This window comes from Panicum virgatum, chromosome 2N (assembly GCF_016808335.1).
Source record: "Panicum virgatum strain AP13 chromosome 2N, P.virgatum_v5, whole genome shotgun sequence".
In the NCBI taxonomy this organism is placed as follows: Eukaryota; Viridiplantae; Streptophyta; class Magnoliopsida; order Poales; family Poaceae; genus Panicum; species Panicum virgatum.
In genome coordinates this window covers 55,871,958-55,886,422 of record NC_053146.1, presented here as the reverse complement: position 1 = coordinate 55,886,422, position 14,465 = coordinate 55,871,958, and the positions used below count along the sequence as shown (strand labels likewise).

General features: G+C 46.9%; 5 protein-coding genes across 5 annotated transcripts; 2 read left to right on the top strand and 3 right to left on the bottom strand.

Moving 5' to 3' along the window:
• Positions 1-1,205: 1,205 nt before the first annotated feature.
• On the top strand, positions 1,206-2,119 carry LOC120658254 (auxin-responsive protein SAUR36-like). The gene has a single exon (XM_039936488.1). It carries the CDS (start codon positions 1,616-1,618, stop codon positions 2,033-2,035), a length of 420 nt encoding a protein of 139 aa, XP_039792422.1. The 5' UTR covers positions 1,206-1,615; the 3' UTR covers positions 2,036-2,119.
• A 1,231-nt stretch (positions 2,120-3,350) lies between these two features.
• On the bottom strand, positions 3,351-3,910 carry LOC120658252 (auxin-responsive protein SAUR36-like). The gene has a single exon (XM_039936486.1). The coding sequence runs from the start codon at positions 3,849-3,851 to the stop codon at positions 3,438-3,440; it is 414 nt and encodes a 137-aa protein (XP_039792420.1). The 5' UTR covers positions 3,852-3,910; the 3' UTR covers positions 3,351-3,437.
• Positions 3,911-5,053: 1,143 nt separating this feature from the next.
• Positions 5,054-6,378, bottom strand: LOC120658253 (auxin-responsive protein SAUR36-like). Its single transcript, XM_039936487.1, has one exon. It carries the CDS (start codon positions 5,706-5,708, stop codon positions 5,298-5,300), a length of 411 nt encoding a protein of 136 aa, XP_039792421.1. The 5' UTR covers positions 5,709-6,378; the 3' UTR covers positions 5,054-5,297.
• A 703-nt stretch (positions 6,379-7,081) lies between these two features.
• LOC120658249 (auxin-responsive protein SAUR36-like) lies at positions 7,082-8,220 on the top strand. The gene has a single exon (XM_039936484.1). It carries the CDS (start codon positions 7,697-7,699, stop codon positions 8,129-8,131), a length of 435 nt encoding a protein of 144 aa, XP_039792418.1. The 5' UTR covers positions 7,082-7,696; the 3' UTR covers positions 8,132-8,220.
• A 1,849-nt stretch (positions 8,221-10,069) lies between these two features.
• LOC120658250 (auxin-responsive protein SAUR36-like) lies at positions 10,070-10,903 on the bottom strand. Its single transcript, XM_039936485.1, has one exon. It carries the CDS (start codon positions 10,770-10,772, stop codon positions 10,341-10,343), a length of 432 nt encoding a protein of 143 aa, XP_039792419.1. The 5' UTR covers positions 10,773-10,903; the 3' UTR covers positions 10,070-10,340.
• Between the last annotated feature and the right edge of the window lie 3,562 nt (positions 10,904-14,465).

The following is a 14,465-nucleotide window of genomic DNA, read 5'->3' as shown; positions in this document are numbered from 1 at the left end:
ATTAATCCAAAATATGGGAGAAAAGTATGCTTAGGTGCCTGCTTTGGGTCTCAAAGGAAGCGTCGTCGCCCACGAGCTCCGGCTCGTGCTCACCCGCCTCTTGATCCGGCGTCTCGGTCTCTACACGGATGCAATGATGCTAAATAAATATACATGCTATGAATGATTGCAATGAGATGGACATGATATGAGAAAGCATGATTAATTAGTGCAAACCATGATAAAAGAGGCTAAATATATAATATATGGAGATCAAGCATAACTAAAAGCAATGTGATTAAATAACTATCAAATGGCTATTTTATAGGGGTTCTCGGACACTCCGGACTTCAGTCCGTACACTCCGGACAGTCAACCCAGGATAGTCCGCGTTTCAGCCCCAGATAGTCGGGCCCCGGACTTTTCTACAGTAACCCCGGACTTTCCGGCAGCTCGACGTATGAACATTGGAAAATCCGTTTCCAGCGATTCCGACCTCGGTTTGGGATGAGGTTTGTTTCTAAAGGTTCATAGGAATGTGGGGAATCTATTTTGATAGCTAAATCCAACATGCATTGAGGTTTGAGAGCTCTAGGTCATCAATGGTGAGAGGGGCTCTAATGGCTCCAACCTAGGGCAATGGGGATGGATCGAGGAAGGGGATGAGCTCACCGGCGACCAGTGCAACACCAGTAGGGTCTTGATGAAGATGGTGGTGAGGGCTTGGTGAATTTCGAGCTCGTCCTTCTTGCTTGAAGCTTGAGGGAGGCGAAGAAGATGGAGGAGAAGCTCCAAGCTCCAAGGAAGAAGATGAAGTGGGGTGGTGCAGCTCGCCGGCGTCGATCTCCGGCGTGGCTCCGGCAATGCTCCGGCGAGGTAGGGGGGGCTTCAATGGTGGAAGAGGAGGGGGAGCTCTCCCATGGCCAAGAGTAGAGAGAGAGGGTTGGAGAGAGTGAGGGAGTGAGAGAGAGTGCTGGGAGGAGATTCCCAGGTGAAGGGGGCTGGGTATGACACGTGGGGCCGGAGAGGTGAGGTGGCAAACAAGTGATGTGAGGGTGACACGTGTCCAGTACAGTAAGCCCGAATATTCCGGGTCAGCTCAAACCTGGAGATTCCGGATTAAAATCCAGACATTCCGGAAATTAAACCAAACCTAATTTTAAATTTATATGATGATGCACATGATGACAAGATTTATAGTAAAATTAGTTTAGGGATGTTACAATTTGGACCCAATTTACATGTGGTCGAGTCAAGACACATGAGGCATAGCAGTATGTCGACACATTGCGATATCCTAGCAGGTTAGCACCCAAACACTGCAACAAGTTGCTGCGTCAAGTGCCAAACAGATGGCCCCATAGATGTATAATCAAAACCAGCACTGCATGTTTCTGAGCTCGTGGCCTTGTCTGTTGTCTCTTGCCAACCTGAGATGATACATGATAGCTGCACATGAACTGCAAGCTCTATCTCTCTTTCGTTTCTTCAGTTCTGGCCTATAAAACCATCGGCATTAGCGCCCAAGGCTTCATCAGTCCATCAGCAAGGCAAGTACTACAGCAAGCAGCTGAACACCACCTGATACAAACTGAAGTTCTCTGAACTCTTTGCCAAGAAAGTAGGAGAAGCAACCATGTTCAGTGCCAAGAGACTCGTTCAAGCCGCCCTGGCGAGGAAGCGGCTCACGTCTACGCCGATGAAAGAAACCGAAGCACCGTGCAGCACGTCGACGGCCGTGGCTGGCAAGGGTCGCTGCGTCGTGTACTCGGCCGACGGCCGGAGGTTCGAGGTCCCATTGGCGTACCTCGGCACGCCGGTCTTCGCGGAGCTCCTGGACATGTCGCGGGAGGAGTTCGGGTTCACGAGCGACGGCGGCAGGATCACGCTGCCCTGTGACGCCGCGGTGGTGGAGTACGTGATTTGTTTGCTCCGGCGAGATGCCTCGGAGGAGGTTGTGAGGGCGTTCTTGAGCTCCATGGCCGGGCCTTGGCACACTGTCAGCGGCACGGCGCCATCGATGGGACTCATGCGCCACCCAGCTGTTTGTGTATAGCTCATTAGCTCGTGATGCACTATATTAGGTTCTTGTTTAGTTGGATGTAAAGATTCTGGGATCACAAGGAAATGGTACAAAAGATTCTTCATTTCATCCCTTTTCTAATCTTGTTTGGTTGCAATTGCAACTGCAAGGTATAGGGCAGAGCATGAAAGATCTTGTCTCCCACACCCAGCAGCTCCGAAATTGTCACCTCCGTAAAATTGGATCCATCTAGGGCCCAGTTACACCGTACGATCAGATTCTCGCGGCCCAGATTCGAGAAGGCCGAGCGGTTCTGGGTCTTTCGGGGTGGGACCCGCGTATCAGCCTGTCTTACCGTTGGGCCCCGGGTGGGACATTCACGGGCGTCCGTTCGTCACGGACGTCTTCCGCAGTAGTTCCGCTCCTGGCGGCGGCGGCGGGCCGGCGGCGAAGCCGGCCTGCGCCGTTGAGTCCGCCGTTCCCCCGAGCTTTCCCGGTGGCCGTGCGTCGGGTGCGATGCACATGGCCCACGTTAGTGCGCCGCGCAGCAGGCGCCTTGTCGGCTCCGGTGAGAACTCCAAAATCAAATAGGTTGCCCCATTTAAATCAGCGAAGTGTGTTCAGATTTACTTGTCCAGACTCGCGCGTGCACGAATCCTTGATTAGTTCGTTGTTTATGCATTAGTGCCATCATTTGTTCATAGCAGCTGGCCGGACGGTGCTACATCAATTTCCTTTGGGTCGTCGATCAGCTTCGGACAATATATGGTTCATTTATCATTGTTCTATTGCTGTGCCCGCGAGTGTAAGGGCTGTACTAGTTTGGAGTTCAGATAAATTCTGAGCTCATGCTTGCAAAATTGGCGTCAGGGTTTGTCGGTCTACAAGCTTATGCACAGTTTTCTCAGCCTGATTCTGAACAAATTTTGTCTTACACTCTAAAAACTCTTTTGCACAGCAACCACACGTTTTAGTTAAAACCCCAAAACTTATTTTCCTTCACCTTAAGAATATTCCAACTGGTCATTCCCTTGGCATTTTCTTTTTGAAGCATACATATTGAAAGCAAGCTTCTCTCCTAAATTGTGTGTGCAAATATGTTCTGTTAACACTTAACAGTTATACATACATTCATTCGCTGTTCCTGTCTCCAAGTGTCATATGTATTCTAAATGAAAAGAAACACAAAAGTAAGAGCTGATTTTTCCTTTAGGTGTTGGTTTGCCAGGCTCTGATTCATCTCTGATTTGCAAGAGTAAAAAGGCTTCACATCACCAAATTTTTATAGCAGCAGCAAGGAATGATGCCTATCAGTTCATTAAGATAGAGAGAATGTACAATTTCCTTCCTTCTAATTATGTCAGAGTAGTACACATACAAGAGTACAAAGTGTATTACACTAATAGCTGTAGAATCCTGAATAGGCTGCATGTCTTCAGGAGCTACAAACTGCAAATTGCGGATGCAGCGCCACTGGTGGCACTGTATAGCTTGAATGCTGGCAAGGAATCACTACGGAGCTTAGGAACGCTTTCTCCACTTCCTCTGATGCATTTCTTCTGAGCAAGCACATCACATACTCCAGCGCAGCTGCGTCACAAGGCAATGTGATCCTACCATCCTTTGTGAACCCAAACTCCTCCTGGGACATCCTCAGCAGCTCACTGAAGACCATTGTGCCGAGGTATGCTAATGGGACCTCAAACCTCTTCCCATCCGCCGTGTACACAGCGCAGTGGCCCTTGTCTGCAACTGGAGAAGTGGTGGAGCATGTGTCAGCATCTCCAGTGTCTGTCTTAACCCTTTGCCACTTCCTCGTCAATTGGGAAAATCTCTTGGAACTGATCATGATTGGTTCTTCTTGGCTTCTTGGCTCAGGTATTGTGCTCTGAAAGGCTTTTTGTGACTTTCGGGTTGTAGTGATGGTGTCTTGCTAACTCCTGTATATATAGGTGTAGAAATGGCCCCTGTGGCCATGCCTTCATGCTGCTGTCAGGGGACAAAGCCTTGACCTTGGTACATGCATTGTTGGAAGCAAAGGTAGACATCGAGATTCAGATTTGATTGTGCTGGGCCATCACTCGGTGCACCATGAGGGCAAAGATAGTGGACTAGTGGTTTGGCATCAGACACACGCTACAGTACAGGCTGCTGAATTGGGCAGATGCATCATCTGTTTCAGTGTCCTGTATCCAGTGATTTGGAGCTACGCAGGTCAAACTTTCTCAAAAACAATCATTCTGAATGATTTTGGACCCTCTTTAGTTATGTTTCTTGTGTTTTTGTTTTAGAAGGTCTGCTCCTCAGCTCTGAATTGAATGATGCATCGTGCATCAGTCTGGGTTTATTTCAGGTGGCACTCTGGCTACAGTATCAAATTGCCTCGATTGATGGCAAATAATGATTATCTGATGAGTACCTCAAGGATCGGATATGAGCATGCACCCAAACTGTGGGCTTAGCACATCCAGTCACTATGATACGGAGAGCTGGCCCATGAACACGCCCGAGATTACCAGTTAGCTCCCAAGTTGCAATTCTAGGTCCATTAGGAAGTAGCAATGAAACTGAGTTCACATGAGATGCCAGTGACCTAACAGACAGCCAATTGAAGAAGTGATGTGAAGCTGTCGAGCAATTAGTTTGCCAGCTTAAAATGTTCAATCTGGTCGTTCAGATACAAATTGGCATGGGCATGAACAACTGTCAGGCTATTTGTCCCAACCTGAGGAGCCAGTTCATATTTTTAAATAGGACATTATAATCACCTTTACAATTGATATCTTACCGCACAACCTCAGGCAGAATTGTTGTTGACAGGTTGGACTCGATTTGCATGTGTCCTTCATGATGTATGTTTCTTAGATAGAACTGGTCGATACTGACCAGTGACCATAAAACATGGATTGGGAGGAGTAAGCACCTGATGTTCTGTAAACCAAACTGATGGCAAAATTCTGGATATCACAGCAAGTTGCCAGTTGGAACTTGGAAATGCAAGAGGCACAATGGCACGTTTTGGTTCAACTGGAGCATGGAGTTGCAGTAACCTTTTTGGATTGGTTTCAGAAAATTGTGCTGACGAAACTTATTGTCCCAAATTGTTACAAGTCATTTATTTGTGCAACAAAGGATGTGTACATTGAACAAGAACAGTGGCGCTAACTTGCTAGCCACCATCCTTGATCTTTATGAAGGATCAGAACTCAGAAGGCTCTGAATAACCCCTCTTTATCCTACTTCCTACCTACACTAATGAATACTACAATATACATCCACTTATACAGCTGCAACTCTAACAGCAAGCTGACACATACGGTGCCACACTGTTTTTATGGTGGCACGACATGACCATGGTGTTCAGGAATGCCTTCTCCACCTCCGCAGAGATGCCCCTCCTGAGCAAACAGATGGCGTATTCCATGACCGCAGCGTCACAGGGTAGTGTGATCCTGCCATCACCACCCCCAAAGCCGAACTCCTCCCGCGACATCTGCAGGAGCTCCGTGAAGACTGCTGTCCCAAGGCACGCCAGTGGCACCTCGAACCGTGCCCCATCGGCGGTGTACACTGCGCAGTGGCCCTTGCTCGCCACAGAGGTGCAGCACTCGTCAGCTTCCTTTTGCCAGGTGAGGCGCTTCCTCCCAAGCGCTGCCATCCTCTGCCACTTCTTGGCGAGCTGAGGAATCCTCTTGGTGCTGATCATGGTTGATTGCTCACTTATTTCCTTCTTCTTTCTTGAGAATTGAGATGGAAGCTGGAGAGGCGATGCTTAAGTTTGCTCTGTTTTGTTTGTGAAGCTGTAAGTGATGGTGTTCGGATCGGAGGCCGCCTGACTGTGAATATATAGAGAGCTCAGATGACTACTCTTGTGGAATGGTTGGTCAAGGGACAAGGCCATGAGCATGGTGAGTGCAATGTTGCAAGACACATCTGCTAGTACGATTTGGATGAGGATGGGGTCGAGTGTTTGGTTCTTGCCGGAGCCGGTCACGATGTGCTTTCAGTGCCTGGATCTTTTTTTAGATAATGGACACGAGTTCGGTGCCTGGATTTGGACAGCACCCATGTCGTGGGGAAGCGGCATGAGGACCCCATCCCCATGTTTGTTGGGGCCAACGTGAAGTGTAAGGGCCAGGCTAGGCTCGTTCAGCTAGTGGTTGTGCCATCAGAGGTTCTCCTGATTTCTTTCAAACTGAAATGGAGCTCACATGATGTGCTACCATTCCAGCTGCACCGCAAATTGAAGAAGTGATATGAAGCTGTCAAGCAAGTTGTCTGTGCAGATAGACAGGCCGTGGTCTAATCCGGTCGCCCCAAAACAATGTGCCGTGGGCAGCTGTGGGCACAAAGGCTTTCAGATATCTTAAGAGGAACTAGTCAGGTTGGCGCGCTAAGTGCACCTGTACAAAAAATATGGACCTAAAATATTAATAGAAAGATATTATTCGTTACTATATTCGAAGCAACATCGTATCGATGTATTGAGTTAGATCTAAAAATTACAGTAAAGCGGCATAGTAATTTTGTGTCTGAGAGCGCGCCAATCTCAAGCATTGTAGTATAGAGGTATAGGTAATTTTTCCTTAGGTTTTTTTTGTGTCAGTAGGTATAGTTTAATTACTTTAGTAGGAAAAAAAGTAAGATTAGAAATGAATGAACAGTTTAATTATATTTTGTGGGTTTACGGAGGGAAATCAAAACCCAAGAAGTAGTACAGCTACCACATGTAGATGTAGTATACAAAGTTTAGTTATTATTTTTGTATGTAGGAAGTAGTTAAATATATTTTGTATTGTCAAATAATGGAAGGAAAATATTTTTTTAAGATAAAGAGACTAACTTAATAGAATCGTGGGCCCCACGCGGGTCCCACCTGAATGGGACATGGGTCCCACGTGGGTCCCGCCTGAATAGTACGTGGATCCCACATGGGTCCCGCTTGAATAGTACGTGGGCCCCACGTGGGTCCCACGTGAATAGTATGTGGGTACCCGCATGAATAGTATGCGGGCCCCACGTGGGGCCAAGGCTCATGAGATTGCACCAATTCTTGGCACTTTAGTAGATAGTATAGACTACAAATGTAGCAAAACAATGGGTCTATCATTGCATGATCACTGAAGGAACTGTCTCTCTGACATGTGGTCCTCATGATCCATGAAGCAGGGCAGTATGGCTGCACATTGTGATAGCCGAGCACCCCAGACCATAGTCACATAAATTCGGGGTCGATGGGGTCGAGGAACGGGGTCGAGGGACGAGATACGGTCCTCGTGAGAGATTTTTACATGGCGGGAACAAAAACAACCCCACGTTTCCGGGACGGGATCGGTGTTTCCGGGTCGAGGAACGGTACCCTCGACCCCGAATCGTGTGACTATGCCCCAGACATTGCGACTAGTGGCTCCAACAAGTGCCCAACAGATGGCCCCAAAGAAATCCAATCAAGACCACACCAAAGCTTGGCACTGCATGTTCTGAGCTCGTGGCCTTGCCCCTTGCCAGCCTGACTTGATAGCTGCCCTTGAACCGCATGCCTTCCTCTTCTCAGCTCACACCTATATATCCATCCGCTTAGCACAAATACTCCATCAGTTCATCAGCAACCTAAGCATTACATCTAGCTAGCAGCAGCTGAGTACCAACAGAATATTCTCTGAACATTCAGCCAGGAAAGCAGGAGGAGCAACCATGATCACTGCCAAGAGACTTGTTCAGATGGCAAAGAAGTGGCAGAGAATGGCCGCTCTGGCGAGGAAGCGGCTCACGTCGGCACCAATGAAAGAAGCTGAAGGATCATGCAGTACCTCATCGTCCATGGCCAGCAAGGGCCACTGCGTCGTGTACTCGGCCGATGGCCAGCGATTCGAGGTCCCACTGGCGTACCTCGGCAGAGCGGTCTTCGGCGAGCTCCTAATGATGTCGCAGGAAGAGTTTGGGTTCACCAGCGACGACGGCAAGATCACGCTGCCCTGTGACTCCGCGGTCATGGAGTACGTGATGTGCTTGCTTAGAAGAGACGCCTCTGAAGAGGTTGTGAGGGCGTTCTTGAGCTCCATGGTCAGGCCGTGCCACAATGTCAGCGGTGTGGTGCCATGCAACCAGCCGTTAGCTGTTTGTGTATAGCCTATTGTTAGCTCCTGACGCACTATACAAATTCCGGTTCAACCGGATGTAAAGTTGTAGAATCATATAGGAAATTGAATTTGTTATATAAAAAAAAAACTCTACCGGGGGGGGGGAGAAACGGCCCCACCGTTTTTTCATTAAAAGGAAGCCACACCGGCTTACCCGGGTAGAGAAACCCCCCGAACCCTGGCCCATGCCTGTGAGGGCAAAGTCTTATGGCGAGCACAGCGAGGGGTCTTATGGCGAGCACAGCGAGGGGTTTTTTTTCTCTCAGCAGTCTAAAATTCGCTTATGATGAGAATCGAACTCAGAACCTTCTGAGAGAAGGATGCTACCGGGCCGGGCTAGCCATCTCAACCGCCCGGCCTTTCGCGAAATTTTGTTATATCACAAGCCTGCTTATTATCTTTGCTGATCTGTGACAAGTGACTAGGTTCTTTGTTTCATTCCAAACTGAAATCGTCCCGTCGAATAATTAGCATGAAAGAAAACTAGAAACAAAAAGAGAGGAAAAAAAAGAGTTTGCGGATGCACGGGAGTTGGGTTAAAGACGTTTTTGCAGCGTCCGGTGGGAATCTGGGATGAACGAGATGGCAGTGCGATACGGTCAGGCAGAAGAACCAGCCGGCTGCTGCTGCAATTGACTTGAACCGTCAGATCAAGAACGCGGGGTCCAGATCTAGCCGGAGCGAGAAGTCCAAAGAATTGCATAAAAAGGTTCATCCAGTAGTCATTATCATTCAAAGATGAGGGTTTGAGCACCCTATTTTGGCGATGCCACTTTGCCGTGCAACATAGCTGAGTGATGTGGCAATCAGTTGGAGTTTGCACAGTAGCACGCGTCTTGGGAGTCTTTAATTGTCTTTGTGATCCATTTCAACAAGCGCATTTTCTCAAGTTCTGTGTCTTTGTATTTGTTTTTTCGAAAGGTCTGGTCCTCCACTCTGAACTGAATTGTGCATCGAACATCAGTCTGGGCATATTTCAGCAGGTCTGGTCTCACTTTTGCTATCATAAATCATACATCATAAATCGTACATCAATCTGGGTCAAACCACTTTTACAATTGATAAACCGCTCAGGGAGAATGGCCCTTAGGAGTTAGGACCCAATTTCCAAGTGACCTTCAGAGGTACTCCCGTCCTAAAATGTAAGACATTTTAGTTTGTCATAAGTCAAAGTAGTTTAAGTTTGATCAAATTTATAGCAAAGAATATTAGCATATAACACAAAATAAGTAAATTATAGAAATATATTTCATAACTAGGCGTATGACCCGCGCATTTGCGCGACTAGTATTGAAAATTAAAAAATTTACAAGTCGTTGTATCTTTACTATTTTTTAAAAATTATACTATTTGTTAACATACATCACTCTGTTCATTATCATATATTATTTCTTATTGTTGGTTAAAACAATTCAAATATGATATACCTATAATAACAATTTGATTTGTTGAGCTTTAATAATATTATGCATATTTTTCTTTTTATTAAGATTGATTGTTGTTAGCTTTAGTTTTTATTAATAATATGTTTGTAACTGATACATAGCTAAATGGTATTTTATATTTAATTTTTCATAATGGCATTGGTGGGTAATTTTTAATTAGGCATACGGGTATTTTAGGTTAATTTTTATTGTAATAGCAGTGGTGGGTAATTTTTATTTTTCTATTTTTCTCCGATTAACGTGAGAATTTCTAAGTCTTGAGAGCGAACGTGAAGGCTCTGTTTGTTGATCAAATAATAAGATAATAGATTGATCTAATTATTCCCATTTGACGTTCAGAATATTAGTGCTCTTTTCTATAAACTTAGCCAAACTTAGAATAGTTTGACTTAAGAAAAATCAAAATGTCTTACATTTCAGGACGGAGGTAGTATGTTTCTTAGCTGACCAGAAACATGGTCTGAATTTTGCAGCAAGTTGCCAATTGGAAATGCAAGAGTCACGATGGCCCATTTTGGTTCAGCTGGACAACGGAGTGGCAGTATCCTTTCAGGTCTGAATTTTTGTGCTGCATAAACATATTGCCCCTAAACTGCGATCAGTGTGCAATATCCTTGTGTACAGTGAACAACACTGCTACTTGGCCACGTTGACACCATCTTTTGCAGGATCAGAAGGCTCTGAATAACACCTCTCTGTCATCCTACCTACACTGATGAACTAACTGTTATACGTTCACTTGTACAGCTGCAACTAACAGCAAGCTGCTACACACGGCGCCACACGGCTCGCAGGGTGGTAGCACTGCATCGCCACGGTGCTCAGGAACGCCTGCTCCAGCTCGGCAGAGGCGCCTCTCCCGAGCAAGCACATGGCGTACTCCATGACCGCGGCGTCGCAGGGCAGCGTGATCCTGCCGCCGTCGCCGCCTGCGAAGCCGAACTCCTCCTGCGACATCCGCAGGAGCTCCGCGAAGACCGCGGTGCTGAGGAAGGCGAGCGGCACCTCGAACCGCGCCCCGTCGGCCGTGTACACCGCGCAGTGGCCCCTGCTCGCCACGGATGCACAGCACTCGTCGGCTTCCGGCGCCGCTGCTGACGCCACCCAGGCGAGGCGCTTCCTCCCGAGCGCCGCCATCTTCTGCCACTTCTTGGCCAGCTGAGCGATCCTCTTGGCGCTGATCATGGCTGGTTCTTCCTTTCTTTACTGGAAAGCTGGGGAGCTCCCGACTTGCCGAGCTCTGAGTTGAGTTCGTAGTGCTTTGTCTGCGATGGTACTGGGATGCCACCTGACTATGAAATATATAGCTCACAAGACTACACGGGTTGGGATGGTTTTGGGCAAGTGACATGGCCACGAGCACGGTGTGTGTGATGTTTGGAGACTGCCGGTGCCGGTCGTGGTGGGCGCTTTCGGTGCTTGGATTGGACATCCACCAAGGCACCCACGCAGGTGCAGAGCCATGCCGAGCGGTGTCGCGGGGAAGCGGCACGAGGACCCATGTTTGCTGGGGGCAACGTGAAGGTGAGGGCCATGCTCGTTCAGCTGGCGGTTGTGCCATCAGATGCATCAGCTGGGGTCCATTTCAGTGCTGTTTTAATTTCTTCGGGCTTAAACCAAAGGCACAGCACATAGGAATGAAGACAAGGAAGCATAGGAAATGTGTTGGTTGGGAACTGTCAGAAGGAGCGACGAAATGGAGTTCACATTATGTGCTACTGATCCACCGGACCGCAAACTGAAGAAGAGATATGGAGCTGTCGAGCAACTTGTTTCGGCTTTGGATTGAATCAAGTATTATCGCTCAGAAATGATGCAGTGTGAGCACAGCAACTTTCAGAAATCACGAATAACAATTCGGTACATCATTGTCATTGCACAATCAGACGACTTGCTGAAACTTGCAAATTAAGGTGCAAATATTATTAATATTTGCTACAGATTACAGAAGCAAGTTGCCTGAACTGATGAACATCTGTATGATTATCAGCTACTAGTTGCCTGGTTGCAACCGTGTAGGCCCTTGCAAGAAGGAGCTGCGAGATAGAGTTCGTATGAGCTGCCGGTGATCCAGCGGACCGCCAACTGAAGAAGTGATATGAAGCTGTCGAGCAAGTAGTTTGGACCACCGAACACCTTCAATCTGGTTGTTCAGGAGATACAACGCGTTATGGAATGGACAGCTATCAGACTATATGCTACTAGTGGCTCCAACTCCAACAAATGCCGAACATATGGGCCGGGAAATATCCAATCAAAATCGCATTGATTTTTCTTGCAACATTGCATGTTCTGAGCTCGTGGCAATTTGGCATTGTCCATTGCCAACCGGAGTCGGTAACTGCATCGTCTTCTCTTTCCCTTCGCCTATAAATCCAACAGCTCAGCTGTGACGGAACCGCCAAATTAAAACTCTAATTAAACGTAATGGCCGTCATTTGAACACATCGGGCTCATTAGCTTAACGGCTTAATTTGGCGATCCTTTCTCAACCCACATCCCGATCGAAACATCACCGATAGTCCCACGCGAAAGTGGGCGCAGATGGTACAAGCACGACACACAATTGAAAATACAACAAAAAAAACATAACACTTTACTTTAAGTTTTACAAACCAAGTGCGGATAAATTCATAATTTACAAACTTTGCATTACTGAATCCGGGTTCAACTAGAGGAAAGGGGCCTACGACTAACAAAAGTGTGCACTAGGGAGATCCCTAACTAGACGTCTGGCTCCACAACCTCCCATCCCTCTGCATCCCGGCGGATGAACTTGGCGCAGCAGGGACAGAAGTCTACGTCTGCGTGTCCTGAAATAATTGTGGCAACAAATCCTGAGTATACTAATACTCAGCAAGGCTTACCCGACCAGTGGGTATAACTTAGCCCACATATCTAGACATGCAAGGCCTTTGGCTGGTAGTTATTTTGCAGAAAACAGCGACTAAAGTTATTCCTCACATTCCTTATTTTAGCCCAAGTTCTATTATAAATTAACATAGTCTAATATTTGTATAACCAAATCTAGAGCAAACATAGTGGAACAATAAGTAATAAATCATGTGTTTATCAACATAAGTATAACCATCTTTTCATCACAACACTACGCTGCGACGCAGTGACCAAGGTGCTCATATCCGAGAGCGACTGACGGCGAATCGATTCGATTTAACCTTGCAAGGTGGACCTAACCAACACGGCACGCATTTGCCCCATCGGACTATACATGCCAACCATTCCCCTCCCTGCCTCGAACTACAGAACCACCCCACCTGCATATAGTCAGCCGAGCCCTACGAGAGACCACCAAAAGTAAACATATGCATCCCGATTCTCCGCGGCCACTCGACTCGCCCTAAGGGGTGGGTAGGAGTTTTGTACTTTCGAAGCAAGACAGTACTCGGCTTACCGGTTTCGACTACCTCCTACTCCCGGCATGCGGTTAGTACAGTTCGAACATAATCAGCAGGGCCAACAACGGCTCGGTCCTTAATCGACACAGGTGGAACTACACTTCTCTCGCAAGGTCTCAGATTCTATTCTTTCTTTCATTCCAAGACTTTCATCCAAAATTAGTACTCATATCTGGAAACATAAAACCATCCTATATCTCGCGAGTAACCAAAAATTTCTCGACTTCTACCGAATCCTATCTAGCATAGCATTTCTACCGTCCTATACATACTAGTATAACTCAAGAACACCTAGGGTCAGGCCCGGCCCTGAGGGGGGGGTCGAGCTGTGCAGCCGCCCCAGGCCCCCAAAACGTAGGGGCCTCCCAAGGTAACACGCATACATATATAGTATACTTGTAAATGGGCTAGGTTCACACGACAAGCAAGAAGCAACGCTAGAAGGCCTACAAGCTAATCACGTAGTCATGCTTGTCTAATTGGCAATTGCGTACCACACTAGCCGACTCATCGATTCCTTGAATTCTCATTGTCGTTGTTCATTCACTCACCCTGATTGGATTCCAATCTCACTGCCCGCAACTCGTAAATCATCTGATAGACTGATACTAGCCCCTTCATTGATCCTTCGTCTTTGAAGTCAGAATTCATCTGTTAGCATCTACCCTCTATATCTACGTTTGATAATTATCTTTTTAAAAATTTCAGAGCCCTCATGTCATCTAGAAGACACCCATCAAAGTTAAAACTATTGAAGAATTATTTCAGGTCTGTAATATCTCAAAAAAAGTTAAATGGTTTGGCCACTTTATGCATTGAGAATAAATTATTGGTAGATCAACACTAATGCCATCATCGATGATTTCGCATTGAGAAATGCTAAAAGAAATTTTAAGCTAATATGTATAAATTGTATGATATAAATGTTGCTTTGGACACTTTAAAGTGTGTTTGACTACTACTGTTATTGTTATTATTAGTTCATAGTATTGTTAGGGGGCCCTCTCTTTTTAGTTACGCCCCGAGCCACCAAAAACTCAGGACCGGGGCTGCCTAGGGTTCATGCAACTAGAGTTTCAAACAACTCCTAAACGTAATGCATAAGCAATAAATATATATATATATATGTGTCATAATTTAAAATTAATAGGAAGTGCACCGGGGCTTGCCTTCGGGCTGCTGCACTGAACTGGGGTCAGACGGGCCTTGGGCCGGGTGCTCACACCTCTCCTCCTGGGCTTGCGTCGGCTGCTCCTGCGGTGCCGCAATCACCTCAAATACGGCGCCCTCAGCTGCGGATGCTACACGTATGCATATGAAATAAATGAGTGCAGCTCAATGATGTAACTACTTTATTTCAAATGGTTTACCCTGCGGACTGTCCGCTCCCCAGTGGCGGACCGTCCGTCGTACTATTTTACCGACCCACCAGCTCCAAGTACCTCTCTGGACAAAACTTCAA

Excerpts from the sequence above, each read along its gene's own strand:
- LOC120658254 (XM_039936488.1), top strand. The coding sequence starts at position 1,616 with ATGTTCAGTGCCAAGAGACTCGTTCAAGCCGCCCTGGCGAGGAAGCGG.
- LOC120658252 (XM_039936486.1), bottom strand. The coding sequence starts at position 3,851 with ATGATCAGTTCCAAGAGATTTTCCCAATTGACGAGGAAGTGGCAAAGG.
- LOC120658253 (XM_039936487.1), bottom strand. The coding sequence starts at position 5,708 with ATGATCAGCACCAAGAGGATTCCTCAGCTCGCCAAGAAGTGGCAGAGG.
- LOC120658249 (XM_039936484.1), top strand. The coding sequence starts at position 7,697 with ATGATCACTGCCAAGAGACTTGTTCAGATGGCAAAGAAGTGGCAGAGA.
- LOC120658250 (XM_039936485.1), bottom strand. The coding sequence starts at position 10,772 with ATGATCAGCGCCAAGAGGATCGCTCAGCTGGCCAAGAAGTGGCAGAAG.